The sequence below is a fragment of the Telmatherina bonti genome, assembly GCF_933228915.1.
Source record: "Telmatherina bonti genome assembly, chromosome: 14".
Taxonomy (NCBI): domain Eukaryota; kingdom Metazoa; phylum Chordata; class Actinopteri; order Atheriniformes; family Telmatherinidae; genus Telmatherina; species Telmatherina bonti.
This window is the reverse complement of record NC_136612.1, coordinates 19,886,294-19,903,757: the sequence shown is the minus strand read 5'-3', so window position 1 is coordinate 19,903,757 and position 17,464 is coordinate 19,886,294. Positions and strand designations below refer to the sequence as shown.

The window sequence follows — 17,464 nt, the reverse complement described above, 5'->3', positions numbered from 1 at the left end:
TCTTTTTTTAATTTGACAAATTACAGCTTCAGTATGATTGTGCCTCTTCACCCACTAGCAGCAATAACAATACTAAAACAAAAAAGCTAAAGTCATTTTTTTTTTTCCAAACAAAAACAAATGAATTCATATTTAAGTGCCTGTTTCTGGAGATTATGATGATTTTACATTAGCACATCTTTTAGCTCATGTTTTCAGAAACGACGCCTCCCTTTTCAGTCACTGAGATTGACATTAAATTTCAGAGGTGAGACAGAAAACAGTCTTAAAATGTTGCAAAGCTGTTGAAAGTATCAGTACCTGAAAGATGTAGGGAGTCTTTTTGCTTTTCATTTTCATCAAAATTACAAGAAGACCTGTCATCGTCTGAGTAAGAACGGTTTGCATCACCCTGCAGAGGAGACGGAGAGAAAATGAAGGGGTTACAGGTAGAGGAAACACAAATGATGAAACAGAGACTGGGAAAAAATAGTCAAAAGTGCAATAAAAAGCCGTTACAAACTGCGATAAGTACATATATTTTCTCTTCATATCACACATTTACTTAACTCTTTATAGGGCAAGTGACTATTTCTCATCACTTTGTTTTCTTTCATCTTCAGTATGAAAATACTCTCTTTTTTGTCAACGTAGGAAAATTTTAGGTTAAAATTTCTAATTTCAAGGTAAATCACTGAGTGCCCTATAAAGGGTTAAGTGTTATAGTTAAAAGTATCTCACCTCAGCTTGAAAACCTTCAACCAGGATGGCAACCAGCAAATTAAAGAGCACATAGTTTCCAAACGTCATTAGCGCTACAAAGTAGAGAGCAGCACAAGGGGAGGTGGATGCCATGCCATTGTACAGCACCATGTTCCAGTCCTCCTGAGTCAGAATCTACACCAAATGTGCACACAGAGGGGAGCGCATGTTGGTTGTTTGCTCGGCAGACATGTGAGCCCAAGTCATGAGCAAATAAGTTAAAAGCTGCAAAAAACAAAGTGCTTGGAAAGGATTTATGTGGGTTTAAAGTATCAGTACCTGAAACACGGTGACGATGGCCCAAAGCAGGGAGTCGAAATTCTTCCGGTCAGGTACCGTGTCTCCTGCCTCTGTCTTCAGACTGAACTTACAGCCAAAGATGTGCATCCCCAGAATACTAAAACACAAAGAGGGTTTTCTGTCTCTTACTTCAGACTTTCCACTTGTGTTTATAATCTATACAATAAACAATCTCCAAAGCTTTTAGTCTTTCAGATATTAATCAGTCCAAAGTACATACTAAAAAAATATAATGAGCATATAATGATTGTAGGAGTTATCCTATGTACAATCCAGATCAAAGCACAGACACAATACATAAATACAATTCTTCCTAAATTCATCCTGCTCCTGGGAATCCTACATGCCAGAATTAAAGTTCTGGGATGTTGATGATCACCTCTTGTCTGAAAAGCTTCTTCTGTTCTGAGTGACTGGTGGAAAGTTGCAGGCTGATGAACTGCTGCTTGTGACTCAAATTCACACATAGAGGGGTCACATATATGTCACTGACCCACTCGTCCGTGCTGTGGGTTGCTGGAGTCATTGTCACCTGTAAGCTGTTTGCCTAACTGTTTTGGCAACGCATTTAAGGTGTGAATGGTTGACAAACCACCTGGGGAGGTGAGTCAAGAAAAGAATGGTAGGTGTTATGTAGGTGGGACCTGAAAACACTTTGTTCTTTTATGGAGCCTTCTTTCCCTTTCCTTTTTTTCATTTAACACGGGGTACGCTTACATGATGTTTTTTTTAATTTGGAATTAATAATTCAGAATGAAATAATTCAGAATTAACAATATTCTCAAAGTTTACATGGAAATAATAATTCCGATTTCAGGTTTACATGGAAACACGTCCTTACTTAATTCTTTTTTAGATCAGCGGGTTAGGAAGGGTTCTGATTGGACAGGGGGCGGGCGTGACATACTTACGTCTACCAGAAAGGCTTTCTGCTTGTCATCTGGTCGTAACATGGAAAACTACATAATAAGTACCAGTGTTTCTGTTATTTTGATTCAAATTTTGAAGTACCAGCTTGACACAAGCATACTACTTCACTTTTTTCAGCAGCTGAGAAGGAGAAGGAAGATAAACTACCGAAGACAGGAGGTAAAACAACCTGTGGAATATGTGCATCATCGGGATGGAACAAGCTAAGGAGCATCCGCAGTATGATCGGAATTACCTTTTGGAATGAAGGTTTACATAATGGAAGAATTAATCAGTTCAGATTTAAAACATGAATAAACCAGCCTCTCACTTTGAAATGAACCTTAATTCTAAATAGACTTTTTCTCCAGTTAAGAGCAAAATGAACTTTTAGTTTGAATTAAAGAGGAATTAAAACTCCAGAGTAAACGCGGTCATAGATTGCTTTAAACCAAGTGTCTTCCCAGTCCAGAATACTGTGTTAGAAAGCGTCTCCTGTTCCTCCCTTTCACTGAAGAGAGGAAGCTGAATGACAAGTCTTGGCCTGAAGAGCTGGCTCTCCTGTGTTTTGCCATCTCTTGTTTAGTTTTCCCAGCATCAGGTCTGGGCACTTTGCTTCTCTGGACTGCATATAAAATGTGTCTCAGTTTGTTTTCTGGCGAAGTTTGGGTGAACCTGTTTCTATCTGATGGGTGTTGTCGGGTTAAAGTGCATAAGGAGGCTGTGTTTTTAGAAGATACTCCTACAGTTTGTTTGACAAGGTTGCCACAAACAGAATGACATTCATTTGTGTTTGTTGGTCTTTCTTTTTCGTCTGTTTTGTGTGCCTGTTGTTTATTTTTTTCTTATTTCCAGACTCAGCTGTGTTGATAAAGAATTTATGTATCCACAAGTTTGATGTACTCTCTTGGTGTGTTTCTCTTCTTTTACCTCTGCCTTTGGACTATTCTCATCCTTGCATGTTACATATATACAACAAGCTTGTTACATAGTCCACAACAAGCTAAAGCATCGTTCTCAGAGCCTCGCAGGAAGAAAGTTCTTCGTCCAAGGCGTCGAGAACAAGCTACAAAATGTCTCCAGCATTGCTTCTTGCTGTTCTTGCAGGCACAGCTGGAGACATTTTGCAGCTTGTTCTCGACGTCTTGGACGAGCAGAACTTTCTTCCTGTGAGGCTCTGAGAACGATTGTGTTATAAGACAGACATTTAAAGGTTGTCACTTTTGCATTTTTACTGATGTGAGGTTGAACGGATAGTTTTAATGACTTGGTCAAATTCTTCACTATACATAAAAACACAGACATCTCCTCACAATGATTCACTGATGAAGCTCCAAGTGGACTATGAAGTGACTGGAGAGAAGAAAAAAAATCTTTATTTATTTATTTTTTTTTCTTTTTGCAGCCTCTGAGACAAGTACAAAGCCGTTGCTTCTTGTTGAGAAAGTAACAAGCTTAATGGTGTAAAGTTTCCAGCAGAACTGTTTACAGTTCAGCTGTTAGCGCGAGTCAAAGAGAACGTGTCGTAGATTAAGTACAGTCTAATCTTTGGTCTCCTCAGTTCTTCGTGTGCAAAGAGCTTTTTGTCTTAATCATCCTCTTTTATGAGCTCAGTTTTGCCAAACACACCAAACTGATACTCAGTGAAAGCTTCTTATTCAGTGTGGAAGTAGACCCAGGGGACATTTACATTACAGCTGTTACAGAATTATTGCTTGTGTTGTTCTCACTCTTAGATGTAAGTCGCTTTGCAGAAAAGCCTTGGCTAAAAGTCTGTAAAATGTAGAATGTAAAAATATCGTTTGGCATTCATTAAACTGTATAGCCAGCTGACTTGCTAACTGACTTTCTATCGTCCACTTTCTGCACAAAATCCTTACCTGAAGATGAAGATGAAGAGCATGAGCAGCATGCAGAAGGTGGCCACATTGTCCATCGTCTTCATCAGCACCACAAGCTGCCGCCTCAGTGCAGGCATGAACCTCACCAGCTTAATGACCCTCAACAGCCTGAATGTCCTCAGCACTGATAGACCACCGTCTGCCTGGCCGATGATCTCACACACACTGGGGTGTGTGTTGCAGTGTGAATAAAGACAGCATAGAAAATGGGGTGTGATTGCTCATAAATGGTGGATGTGGGAAGGTTAAACATACATCAAGGTGGTTGAAAGAATGTGAATCAGAAGAAAGGACAAAATATTGAGAAGCGATTCGAAAAACCATCACAATAATCTGCGTTTGCATGTAAAGGATACTGAAAAAAACAGTGACAAAAGAAACATTGAGCTCATTTCCCAGATTACTGACCTGATGATGACAATGATTCCATCAAAGATGTTATACGGATTCCTCAAGTACTCAAAGAAGCCAAAAGCCGTGAGCTTTAGGATCATCTCCAGCGTGAACATACTCGTGAAAACAATGTTGCAGATCTCCAGGACATTGGTCAGCTCCTCAGGCTAAAAAAAAAAGATTTTTGGATGGAGTCAGTTTGTATAAAGCTAAAAAGGATTTAAGTTGCAAGTATTTCAAGCAGAAAGCAAAGCTGTGTCTTCAAATAGAAAACACCATGTTAACAGTTGCCATTGCTGGAAAAAAGGAAAAGAAACAAAACAAAGTTGTATGCATATTTTTTTCTGCATTTCTCCAGCTTAGCTAACAGACCACTGCTCAAACTGTCAATCACTACAAAAGACAATTCACCTCTACTCTGCAGACACAATAAACACAGACACCTTGTCTCTAGAGATAAGCGTCAAACAGAATAAAAACTAGCCTAAACAAAGTGTAAAAGTAGAAGCTTAAGTCAGCTAAATAAGCAATTATTTGTACTGCATATGGTGTTCAACACAAGCTCAATGCAAAGAGCTGAAATATATATATATATATATACATACTGTGCACAAGAACACTAAGCTTAAAGTTTATTCAAGAGTGCTTTGTGTATGACTGAATCTGTGGCGGTGCACAATATGGATCAGACGCTTTCGCGGTTACCCCCTGTGAATTTGAGTTTCAAAGCCAGTGCAGTTATAGCCAGCTAGCCCTGCCAAACTTAGCAAAGCATGATCAGGAAAAAAAAGAAAACAAAACACACAAAAACAATAAACACACACATCTTCACATCCTTCCCCTCCTCTAATCCACTTTTGCTCCAAATCTATCTCCATTCCCATAGTTCTCCATCCCTTTTTCTTTCTTTCACTGAGCCTCACTATCAGGCAGATCCATCTCTTTCCAATCAATATCCTCCTGTCGATCAGAGGAAGGAGAGGGGGAGAGGAAAAAGGTGGATGGAGGAGAGGTAAAAGATCCAAAGACAGTGAATGATGTGGATGATGAAATTATGGCTGTTTAGAATCAAGGAGGAAAAGGGGAAAAGAACTCTTCAAGGTGAGAGGATTGTAGTGGAGGAAGGCATTATTAAATTAATCTTAACCTCATTATGTGAATTTATGTAAAATGTTTTCATTTAAAAAATTATATCTATTGAGAATTGGTAACAAGGACAATCATACGATTCATTACTTAAATAGCTAAAGTTAGAAAAAGAGCACTCCCTCACTCATTGTTAGCGCAAACACAGGATATGAGATTTATTGCTATTGACAGAACCATCACGGCCCTTGACACCACAGTTTAACTCAGACAAAATACCATCATTACACCCTCCTCTAGCTTTCACCCTCCTCTGTTCTTTCTTTCTACTTGCCCCATTACCCTTCATCCCCTTAACCATGTTCTCCTCATACTCACACACCATGTTCTCCCCCTGCTACTTTCCACCTGTACTGTCCTGCTCCTGAATATTTCATGTTTAGTCCAACAATGGAAGAATCTTCGGCTTATTGTTCTTTGTAGTCGGTCTGAAAATTCCTTGATATGAACATAAAGCTTCCTCAACAGGAAAAAAAAAAGAACTTCATTAACAATGGACTTAAATCAGTAGATTCCAATTTTATTGTAGTTTAAAGGTACAGCTAAATTTGAGTTGTTTGCATTCAAAGCATTAAGTATTTTCTTCACCAGGTTTGATTCAAATTAATTTCTTTTATCCATCATAAAAAAGACAAATGAAGAAGCAATTCATTTAAAAAAGATCTAACTTCCAAATGCACATGAAATTTGTACACAGTATTTGCGAATTCAACATTGAGCTCACTCTAAGAAAAAAATAGTGTCTATTTCTGATTCTACTTTTTAACATCAAGTGGATGTAGCATACATGATGTCACTTTATATATGATCAAACTGAACATTTAGGTTGATGAAAGATACAGCTGTGGTGGGAGCCCAGTAGAAAGAAACCTTCATAATAAATAGGCTTTAAACCATAAATTCAGTCAGCTGATAAAATCCATTTAGTTTCCAGGCCTAAAATCCACCTAGCAGACCAGTAACCGTAGCGATGACTTATCAGCATAAAACTGATCTTTCTGACAAATAACTCTGACATCATGAAAGCTGTGTGTTGCTGGATTCATGACAATTTAAAGCAGATGAGCACATGCATCTAAAATGGTGCTTTGCAATGGAGGATGTGTTGAAGCAGATAATAACTTGTTAGGCATCGTAACTCAGAAGATACTTTCCTTCTATTACTAAATATTCTGTGTACATGAAGTTAAGTTCATTCATTGTTAGTTTAAACTTTGGTAACTTTCATACTCTGATTCACGTTAAATGTATTTTCAGATTTACGTGATTTATCAAAACAGTTATAACAATTGTGATTCTGTTAAATAATATAAAACCTAAAAGGCATCCATCTATCCATCCATCCATCCATCCATTTTCTTAACCGCTTGGTCCAATCAAGGGCTGCAGGGAGCTGGAGCCTATCCCAGTAATTATTGGGTGAGAGGCAGCGTACACTCTGGACAGGTCACCAGTCCATCACAGGACCAACACAGAGAGACAAATCACCATTCATACCATTCTTAGGGACAATTTTGACTAATCAATCAACCTAAGATGCATTTCTTTGGATGGTGTGAGGAAGCCGGAGTACTCTGAGAGAGCCCACGCATACATGTGGAGAACATGCAAACTCCACACAGACAGGCCACTGTTTGAACCTCACCTCCAGCTCAGGCTCGAACCAACAACCTTCTTGCTGTCAGGGTCCAGTGCTAACAACTACTTTCGCATGATTTAATTGGCTATTATCCGATAGTGTACACTGATGTTTTCACCAGTGGCATATTTTTCTCAAACAGCATACCTGAACAGAACTTCAAACGTTTTTCAATGCACATATCTATTTAAATAAGCCGATCCAGATGTTTAAAATGTTTAGGGTATCAAAGAACCTGCTTCACAATAAGTTGCGGCTTAACTCCAGTAAATCAAAATCGCACAATTCCATCAACGACTTCATGTCAGCTTGCAGAAACTCCAGAGGGTAAAAAACCCAGAAGGCATGCAAATAAAGCCCACGTGCGTGTGTGTATGCATGCAAATGCCAGTGTGTGTTTCTGCATACATGCCCACTTTGAATTGCACACAACCGCTTGCACACAGAATCACGCAGAGAATTGAGCTGAAAACTGCTGTGTAACTACCGTCTCCCACTTCCCGCCACCCAGCTCCCCCTCTGCTCCCCTCTCCTTCTTCCCCCAACCCCAACAACCCCTCGTTTATTTTTAGAGTCTTCAGAGATGAGAGAAAGCAACTACTCCGTACGCTGTCAGAGTGCGTGGGTAGATGAGAAGGGGGAGAAGCGGGGAGGTGGAGGGTGAAACACAGGGAGGTAAAAAAGAGTCAGGGAGTAGATGAGACACTTGGGGTGAGGCAGGATGGGAGGAAGGAAGGCATCAAGGAACAAAGGAAAAAGTCAGGGAGCGTGCAAAAGAAAGGTGCACAGGGGGATTTATGGAGAAAATGTGGGGAGACAGGCAGAAATAGAATTAGAAAGGAAGGAAGCTGGAAAAAAGAAGAGAAAAGAATGGCACAATATAAGAGAGGCAAATGAAGTGGGGGGAAAAGAAAGATCTATCTTATGTAACAGATTGTGTGTGTGCCTGCATGTGTTTCTGTTGGGGTATGTGTGCGAGCTAAGAGATGGTTTATTTGTGCGCACATATACTGAGCAACAATAAAATTATAAAAGTGTGTTCGTACGTGCATGTGCATTCTTGGCAGGCATCTTCCGCTCTCTTTTTCAGACACCTGCCCCGTCTGCTTGTGAGGATCCTGGCCAATGTTAAGAGCCAGGCCGGTGTTGTCTGCCGCTAGGCTCAGTGTTTATACCTCTGTCAGGAAACTGTACTGCAGTGACGCTCCACTCCCACACTCATCTGTCTGAATGTCATCTGCCATTATCATATTTCTTTTTGTTGATTTGTTGGAGGGAAAGGGGAGTGTGAAATGATTACGCCAACACACTGTTGACACCATAGTACTGTATGCCAGTATAAATAATTGAAGGCAACGCTCCAAAACAATCACTACTTCTGCTGGCTCCCGGCTTTTGGAATAAAAGCACAAATAAATAATGATGATGTCATGAATAAAAGGCAGACCCAAAGAACTCCAAACAAAAAAGGTTAAAAAACTGAACACTGAGGCTGCGTAAGAGTATTTACGCCAGGTAAAGAAAGGCGAGCTGTTCGAAGTGTTTGACTTTAATCAACTGGAGTTTGCTTTAATGTCTAAATCCCAGCTTGCAGTAAAGCTCCTTGTAAAAAGGAAAAGCTGAAATAGCTGCGTTTGGAACGTCAAGCTGGAACTGTGAAACTTAAATTTTCTAAGAATAAAAAAAGCTAATTGAACACAAATATCCAGGTTTTTTTCTCCTTTAACAAATGGACATTTAAATGAATATGCAATGCAAAGCCAGAAGTATTGAAAAAAACCTTCCAGTTCTGAAAACTGGAGTAAATCATTTGCAAACTCCTACATTTATATTTACGTCTTAATCTGCTAAGTCTGCCGATGCAATCGTTGATGCACAAGGCAGAAAAAGAAGACGTTTATGGATACAAAATAAAGTTTTAATGTACACATTTTTAGTGATCTAATACTTTAAGTTAAAGTACTGAAGTGGTGCCTGACTGGTACAGCAGAGGATGTCTTTCATGGTTTCACATAACCCAACACTAAGATCACCAGGTTGTAGCATTTATCAAAAGGTCTGAAGAGACCAAGCATAAACTATAAAGCAAATATGTTGCCTGCCAATTCACAATAGAAAGTCATGATTTAGATTTATCCTGATTAAACTAAGCAAACAGATAAGAGCTGCCATTGGTATCAGCGGTAATTATGATGTTTCAACTGAAAATAAGTAAGTAGCCAATTATTCCTCCAACACATTGTATGTATGGTTGTAAAAAAGATCTGACCATTTCCAAGGTTCAATTATTGTTTTGCATCAGTCAAACAAAACAACTCAGTGGATTGCTAAAAGTCCGTCTACATTTAGGTCAAAGCCAAACATGTTATCCTGTCAAATACATGCCAAACACACAAACCCAGAGGAACAGCAGTAAAGCATCACAAAGGAGGAAGCAATGTGGTTGGAATAAAATCATAAAAGCATAAAAAACTGGTCTCTGAAGCAAAAGAAACACATTCAAATGTCTACTTTGCCAGGTTCACTCTGCTTCAGAGAGGTGGGTGCATTAAAGTAAGAAGAGCAGTAGATGAAGATTTGCATCCACCATGCCTTGGGGAAGTTTTGGGGTTGCTTCTGTTAATCAGGTCTTGGTTTAGTAACTTTATGTGGGTAAAAATAAGGTAAAATGAATATATTGAAAGCTTGAATATATTTAATGATCAGATTTTTTTTTCTTTGCTCCTGCTGCCACAAGCATATTCCAAAAAAACACCGTGCTTGAATTCATTGTGTTCAAGTGGTTCAGACAGCATAAAAAAATGCATCATCACACATTATTCACAGATTTAGACCTTTCCCACTTTAAGAGTCTTTAGTGTGGTTAAAACAACCTTATGCAACAGACTAACTTCCATCATCAACACAAGATTATGCGGAAAGACTAATGCAACTAAATATGGAAAGAAATATTGTGTCATTGCTCACATCAGTGAAAGCAAATTAATGCAACATTCTGTACTATAAAACTGCCAAACACAGTACAACATACACTCATGTAAACTGTCTCCCCGATACATTATTTATCCCTTTATGAAAGTTGCCAACTTATTCTGTAATATTTCTACACTGCAAATGTATTCTTGAATAGAAACTGCCACAAGATTAAAAAGAGCTTAAATGCTGTACGTCCGTATCGATATGGTAATTAGCCCTGTGTTAATTGCCTCACATTGTGTGCCACTGCTGAAACCAAGACTCCTAAAACAGATTAAACTGACAAGTGTTACACTGATGTGGAACAAACAGGTGTGACAACAGTAAGGCACTTAAATGTGAGCAAGTATAAAATGAGCACAAACAAATTGTGACGACTAAAGTCCTCACACTGACGATGTTGATCATCTTACCTGGTTATGATGCTCAATGCCCATACTGATGGTGTTAATGAGGATAGCGATCATAATGCCCCTGCTGAAGTACTTGCTCTCCACAATGCCCCACAGCTTTCTCCTCATGCTCTTCCAAAGCGCTTTACAACATCCAAAGCATGTCCTCTTTGGTTTTCTCTCTTCACCTCCCTTCTCGTCTAAGGGGTTCTCGTCTTTGTCTGTTTCCTTGACTGCATCGTCCTCATTGTCGTCGCCATTGGCTGAATCGCCCACAGCCATCGCGCCTTCCTTCAGCGATAATGCACATATAGGGCAGTCGTCAGGATTCTGTGGGACAGACATGCTGATGGAGTTGGCTGGTGCCTGGGAGCCATGCTCCTGCTTGCTGTGGTGTGGACATTTGGGTGCTACAGGGATATAATGACAACAAAATATGTTGCTTTTAGCTTTTGTTTGTATTCATAAGAGATATGCTGCAAACAGTTTCTGTGAGACTCTAACTCACATCTCGAGTGTCTCAAATGATGCCGGTCTCCGTTCACATTCCCTCCACCTCGTCTGTTTCCCCTGCCTCCACCAGCTGGAGGGGGCTTGCCCCTCAGTGTGTAGTAGAGAGCTGCAGATCTCCTCTTAGCCTTGCGGAGGACGTGGCAGACCAGCTGGAAGATCTCCTCGTAGCAGTCGCCTGGCTCAGTCATGCTAGCCAGGGTGGAAGATGACAGGCACTGGGCCCTTTGTTCCTGCATCAGCTGGTGTTCTCGCTGTTTTGTTTCTGAGAACTGGGTGGCGATAACGACCAGGCACAGGTTGATCATGAAGAATGAACCAATCTAGACGAGAAAAACAAGAAGTTAGAACCCGTATAGTAGTGGAGCATCATGGAAGAGGAAAGATTAATGAAAGATACAGACAGTGTGAGATCATATCTAGCCTTACACACACACACACACACACACACACACACACACACACACACAAAGACTGGGTACTTAGAAGTCCTAAATACACAAAACAACACAATTTTATAAATTCAAACAAGAAGCTGAAAAAATGGAGGGAAAAAAATCGTAAGTAAACCGCCTTATTTGAATAATCAGCCTGTGGCTAAAGCAGATGTTGCTCGCTTTAAGAAACATGAAATATGTAAAGAACTACAATGTTCCAATGGTAAAAACACACTTGTTTGCACAATGAGCTCACACACTTGCTCATTTCAGTAATGTGTGCTAATCCCCCTGTAGAAATGTTGCAGACATGATAAAGGTTTTCAGAGGGCTGGCCTCCCACCAAACCAAGGCTGACTGCAGCAGACAGACAGAGCCAACACATGCCTAAGGCAAGGGTTCAGCTCACAGACTTTTTCCTTTCTTTTCTTTTTTTGTTTTATTCACTGGCAAGAGTCAAAAGTTAATAAAATATGGACAGTAGAGTGTCCAAATCAATGGTACTCTGTTATAATTAACGATAAACTCTCTGTTAGATGTCTCCAGGAGTGCTGAATGATAAACCTGTTTTATGGTTCACTTTAATTCACTTTATCTGTCCCCAATGGACACTTTAAAAGGTGGGGTATAGAAGTAACTTAAGCAAATTTAATTAACTAATTACATTTAAACCTAAGTCAATAGACAGAAGATGAACATATACACAGTGGAACATACAGCATTAGATACTGTAGTATATACAGTATTATATAGTGAATTATTAAAATTTAAGAGCTTGTTCAGCAATGAGGGGCTAGACATCCTTTGGGGTGAAGGTTGTCTTCCTTCTGTGTGTCCTACATCCTGCGCAACAAAGCCTGCATACTGAGAGGAGACAGTATAACAGTGCAATTTATTGATGCGTTTGAACATTTTTCCTTAAACCTCCTGACGCCTGCTGCTTTTATATCATGTGACAGTAAAGTGTAGCATTAAACAAGATATGCTTGCTACTTTGACAATGCTTCACTAAGGAAACCTTTCACTTTTTAAATATGTCTACTTTCAGTGCTGAAAACCAACATGAAAGGGCACAAACTGGATTAGTTTGTGATGTCAACTGGTCCTTAAAAAGCAACTTAAAGGACAAGACATTTGTATTAATGGGTTAAAAACTAAAGTTTTATGTGCACAGATGCTAAAGAAGTGGGCTTTTTGGCTGTAGTCTTTTAATATTCCACCTGAAGATGCTTCTATATTTACCAGGTAATTGAAGTAACATGTACCACTACAAGACTTGGTTTCTCAATTGACTTTTCTTTCTCTTTTGTTAGACTCAGATTAGCAAATGAGGTGTTATTTCATTGCAGTAATTAGCATCAGTGTCCAACAGAAAAAAAGACAGCAAAATGAACATGAAAGTGCTCCTTGGGTATAATTTCCTCACCAGATATAATAACCGCATTAAACAAATAACAAAGATAACTAATAACTAGATAACAATTTGCTTTTTTCAGCAAATATTTTTTTTTAGTTTTTAGTATCTATTTTTTTTATTTTTTTTTATCTATTTCATAGAAGAAAAACAGGTTTCTCATCAAGAACTGAAGAAAAGTTTGGAGGAAACGTTGCCAACAGGAGATTGGCAGCATTGCGAACAGTACACATTAGCTGACCCTATAAGTGGCAGTAATGGGAATCACTACAGGACTGCTGAAAAAGCTTTTATTGGAGTACTCTGGGCGAGTTACAGAACAATGATTAGATCAATACCGGGTAATGCTGAACAACCCATAAAACCAGGCTGCTGGATGGAGGGAGCAGCCTTTAGCAGCGTCTCAGTACATTTCTAACAAAACTGAATCAGTTTCTGCCCCTTTGCTTTCACATTATGTATATATGCATGCTGAAAACACGCTGATATATGCACACTCATCAACGAGACCAAAACATTTGGGGAAAGGAATATGCATAAAAAATGCACAGATACAAAATTCAAACCCAGTGGCCTTCTATCTTTAGTCTTTCATCCATAGTGATCAAAGATTTGTGGGAAGGTGAAGGAGAGAGCAGTCACGCCATGAGAAATGAAACGAGGTAACCCAAAGATATTTACTGCGGGAAGGTGGGGGACAAGAGTGGAAGTGCCCATCTGTGGCCTGTGGGTCAAAGCAGGTCTGCAGGTGTGGGAGGCTTTGATTTCCCTCCAGGCTTGCATCTGTGTGAGTGTCTATTCTGTGATTCTGATCAGTCGACAGCTTCGCGCATAATAAGGGAGGGCAGTCCAATATCATGCATTCAGATGATCGCTGCATTATGTATGCATGCAAACACATACAGACACATTTTCAAGCATGTGTGACCACACATTCACAAATTGAAATGGCGAGCCCAGCTTACAGTTGATTGCACGTACAGGCTTCAATATTACAGCTGTCACATGTATTTATGAATATGATGTAGATATTCTTTACTTTCCAGAAACATACACCGACACACAGAACTTCCTGATAATTGCCCTCTTGGTAGCACTTAGCTCTTAGATACTTACTTCCATTTAGTCAGGCTCTTCATTGTGACACCAGCAGAAACACTTAGGGTGCACACTCATCAGTGTATCAAGTATAAAGCAGACTGAGATGAAACTACATCTGATGCTGTGGAGGTCAGACTTCTAACTAAGAACACACAGGCTTAGTCGACAACCTCTAAAGCACACATTACTGCAGCTTAATAACGTCATCAGATGGAAAGAAAGAGTTTGACAAGTTAAAGATATGAAGTGAAAGGTTTACTAAAGAATAATTAATGAAAGCACTTAAGGTGAGCCTACAACACCGAAGAGACTCATAGGGGCAAGTAACTCCTAAATGCTTCTTGGGCAACCCTTAGGATTCCTGATAGGTAGCTACTGAATGCCTTGCTGTTAAGTTACAGAGTCACTGAACTCTGTCTGATGTCCTGAACAGGAAAGCAGGATGTGGATGGGATCATCTGTTGGATCGCAGGTGGTACAGTCTACATAAGACTGTGCTTTGTGCAGTGACATAAATCAGGCATGAGCTATTACAGTTTAATTTGCGCCGTGTCTGCAAAGGTACTTCCACTGGCAGTGCCAAGCTCAGGTCAGATGTGCCGAAGAGCCAATTAAACTTAAAGCAGCACTGCTGATACCAATAATCGCTTCACTAATATATTCACACTCACACTATGAACCTCAGTCAAGACTACTAAAAAATAATCCTGGATCTAGAAACTAAATGACTTCAGAGATTCACCAGTTTGAATAAGATTAGGAATAAAAATGAAGCAAAACAGGAGGATATGGTCTTTTAGCAGTGGTCAACTTGGCTACTTGAATCTAAAAGCGACATGCAAGGTGTTATGTCCATAGACTGTATATAGAGATGGATGTAGCCTCTGTGACGTCACCCATAGGTTTCTGAAGAGCTGAATTGAAGCTTGGTGAGCGGTTCCCACCATCGCCGTCTTGGCAGATGCATGCGCGTCGTCTCACCCGGAAAATACAAATATGGGCAAAGAGGTGGAGCTGAGAGGGCAGCCATGAGCGTCATGGTGGATAATTGACATCAAGCGAACTCCAAGCTTTCTGTAGCTAAGAGCTAACTGAGCTAACCCGGAGATAACAGGAGTTAATCAGCTAACAGAGGAAAGCGGGCTAAATCTAAGCCACGTTGTTAACCGTCTAAAACCGCGATTGTTTTATGTTCTTCTTACTTAAAGCAGGAGAGTGGTACCAGTCAATCAAAAGGACACACCCCTAAATATGCCGAATTTCGGGATTAAATTATTTTAAACAGGCGAGTTAGAAAAAAAAATTCACTCCCCCCACAGTTGTCATGAAGGTAAACTCGACCTATTAACTGAAAATGGATTTTGAACCAGGCTGTAAACATGTTTATTTCTGCTGTGAAGTTGGTCTTTTTAACATGGGAGTCTATGGGGATTTGCTCTGTTTTGGAGCCAGCCCCTTGTGGATGAAGGGGGAACTTAAATTTTATGCACTTCCACATAGGCTTCACTTTTTACCCGCGTGGGCTCCGTCCATCTTTCATATACGGTCTATGGTTATGTCCTAAGTAATGTGTTGTTTATTCATTCCAGAGCAATGCATGCTGGGGAACAGGAAGAGGATGTGTCATGCAGTCACCAGTTCCTGTTGTGTGAACACATGTAGCTGTCAGCTCTTCAGTTTAAGCTATTCTTTCTTTGTTTATCTTGTAACATTAAGCTGTTGAGTGTTTTAAGCTTGAGTGTATGTTCACACTGCTGAGACATTAACTGCGCGACTAGGCTAAATGTTTTTTTGCTGCTACTTGCTAATTCAATAGCTGGTATTTAATCATAAGAGCTACATTGCTTGCTTAGCTAACCTTTGTTGCTCACAAGCTGTTTGTTCAGTAATGCAGATATTCCATGTACTGTGTTTTGTGTTTTCACAAAACACACTTTTGAGTGTGTTTGAGCTGATTGGAAATGTAGTCCAAGATACAACGTATCCAGAAGATACTATCAGTCTGTTAGTTAGAGGTCCCACAAATCATTTGAGCAAACACTTCCATTTATGCATTAATACTTTTTAAATGGTTGAGTTACATTAATAGTCTTGAACAGTTGCCAGGAAGGAATCTACAGATTATTGTGTCCAGAGACCAAAAAACACGTGAAATTTAAAAACTCTGGGTATGCAAGGCAGTCTGTAGAAGGACTTACTTTAAGATAAAGTCTTACCTCACTCTTGATTCAATTACCCCCATTTGTCATTCCTTCCCAGCCTTTTATAACCCTCCTCATATTTTCTCTACTCTTGTATTTTCTCACTCATTTTCGAGCTTTACACAGAAAACTTCTGCTAGGAAAGAGCAACATCTGGGACTTTTATTGTAGTTCTGTTGCTACACAAGGGGACAGAATTTAGTTCTAAAGTGAGCCGATTGCATGGGAATGCAGAATAAAACAATCCTCATAGTGATGCCATCTGGCATAGTACTAAAAGCTGTTGCACAGATGGTGAAAACAACCTTTTCTTTCTTTGGACATTTCTATTCAATTCCGTCCCCCTTTCTCTATTTTTTTCAAACAAGTTTACGTAACACACACACCTCCATCCTTCCCTCCTTCAGACATTGATTGCAGACAGTCTTTTATGGTACAATTGATTTTCACAAATCCATCAGCACTTCAACTCACCATTTGAGAATAACCACTTATAATTTATGAACAGAAAGAGACCGCTAAAATCCATTTATACTGGATATGGCATAAGGGATAAAACTTATGATTAATAAATGTTACTTACAATGATGAGTAAGATGAAGTAGATGAAGTTATAGAAGGAGTGGGCATCCATCACATAATACATGATCTCAACCCAGCCCTCCAGAGTGATAACCTATGGAAAAAAAATTACACTCATCAACGTATTGCATGATAAAATATAACTTTTTTTCTATTGATACATTGCAGCTGACGTCACAGACATGCTTTGCCGCTCTCTAACTCTAGCTACCAGCATACTGCGTACCTGCACTGGTATCTGGTGTTACAAAGACTCATTCGGTTTGTCAGGAATGCCGTTGTTATGCTGTGCAGTTGGATGTGACAATAAGAAAGGAGTTATATCGATTACCAAAAGTAAAAGAACTTAATCAGAGATGGCTTTCACTGATTAGATGGGCTAATTGGATGCTGGCTGCATGTCATTTTGTATCAGGTGAGTTTCAATGCAAGTTAGGAGATTTCCCTTTAGCTATTGCTAACTGGGTTTGATGTCTTGAATAAAATTTCATAAATTTAAATGATTACAGTGAATATAATTGAAGACCTTGTGTAACAAACACATATAAGCATTTAATATAAAGATCTTGCTACAGAGATAGCAGCTGTTAGCGTAGCTTAGATATCAGTCTACAGTAACAAACATTTCTTGTCTTTGAGATGCCATATTTTCAGGTCTGACACAGCCAGCCAGGAAATAGTGATGAGCATCTGTGTGTATTTACATCAGCACCAAGTCAGATTTTTTATCACTTACTTAATGTTTTTAGTTGTTTTATTAACCAGAATTCAGTTAAAGAGACAGTATTCAGGGAATGATGTTTTTCGGGGAATGTGTGTGTG

General features: G+C 39.5%; 1 protein-coding gene across 1 annotated transcript in view; it reads right to left on the bottom strand.

Annotated features, from left to right (window-relative positions):
* LOC306765162 (voltage-dependent T-type calcium channel subunit alpha-1I-like) overlaps nt 1-17,464 on the bottom strand; it is a gene marked incomplete at its 5' end in the record, with an annotated part of 138,867 nt that overhangs the window by 50,727 nt on the left and 70,676 nt on the right. The window contains 8 exons of the mRNA XM_079252531.1: nt 301-391; nt 721-876; nt 1,021-1,138; nt 3,831-4,016; nt 4,260-4,411; nt 10,419-10,807; nt 10,906-11,230; nt 16,644-16,736. Coding sequence (XP_079108657.1) covers nt 301-391; nt 721-876; nt 1,021-1,138; nt 3,831-4,016; nt 4,260-4,411; nt 10,419-10,807; nt 10,906-11,230; nt 16,644-16,736 — 1,510 coding nt within the window. The remainder of the gene's footprint in view (nt 1-300; nt 392-720; nt 877-1,020; nt 1,139-3,830; nt 4,017-4,259; nt 4,412-10,418; nt 10,808-10,905; nt 11,231-16,643; nt 16,737-17,464) is intronic.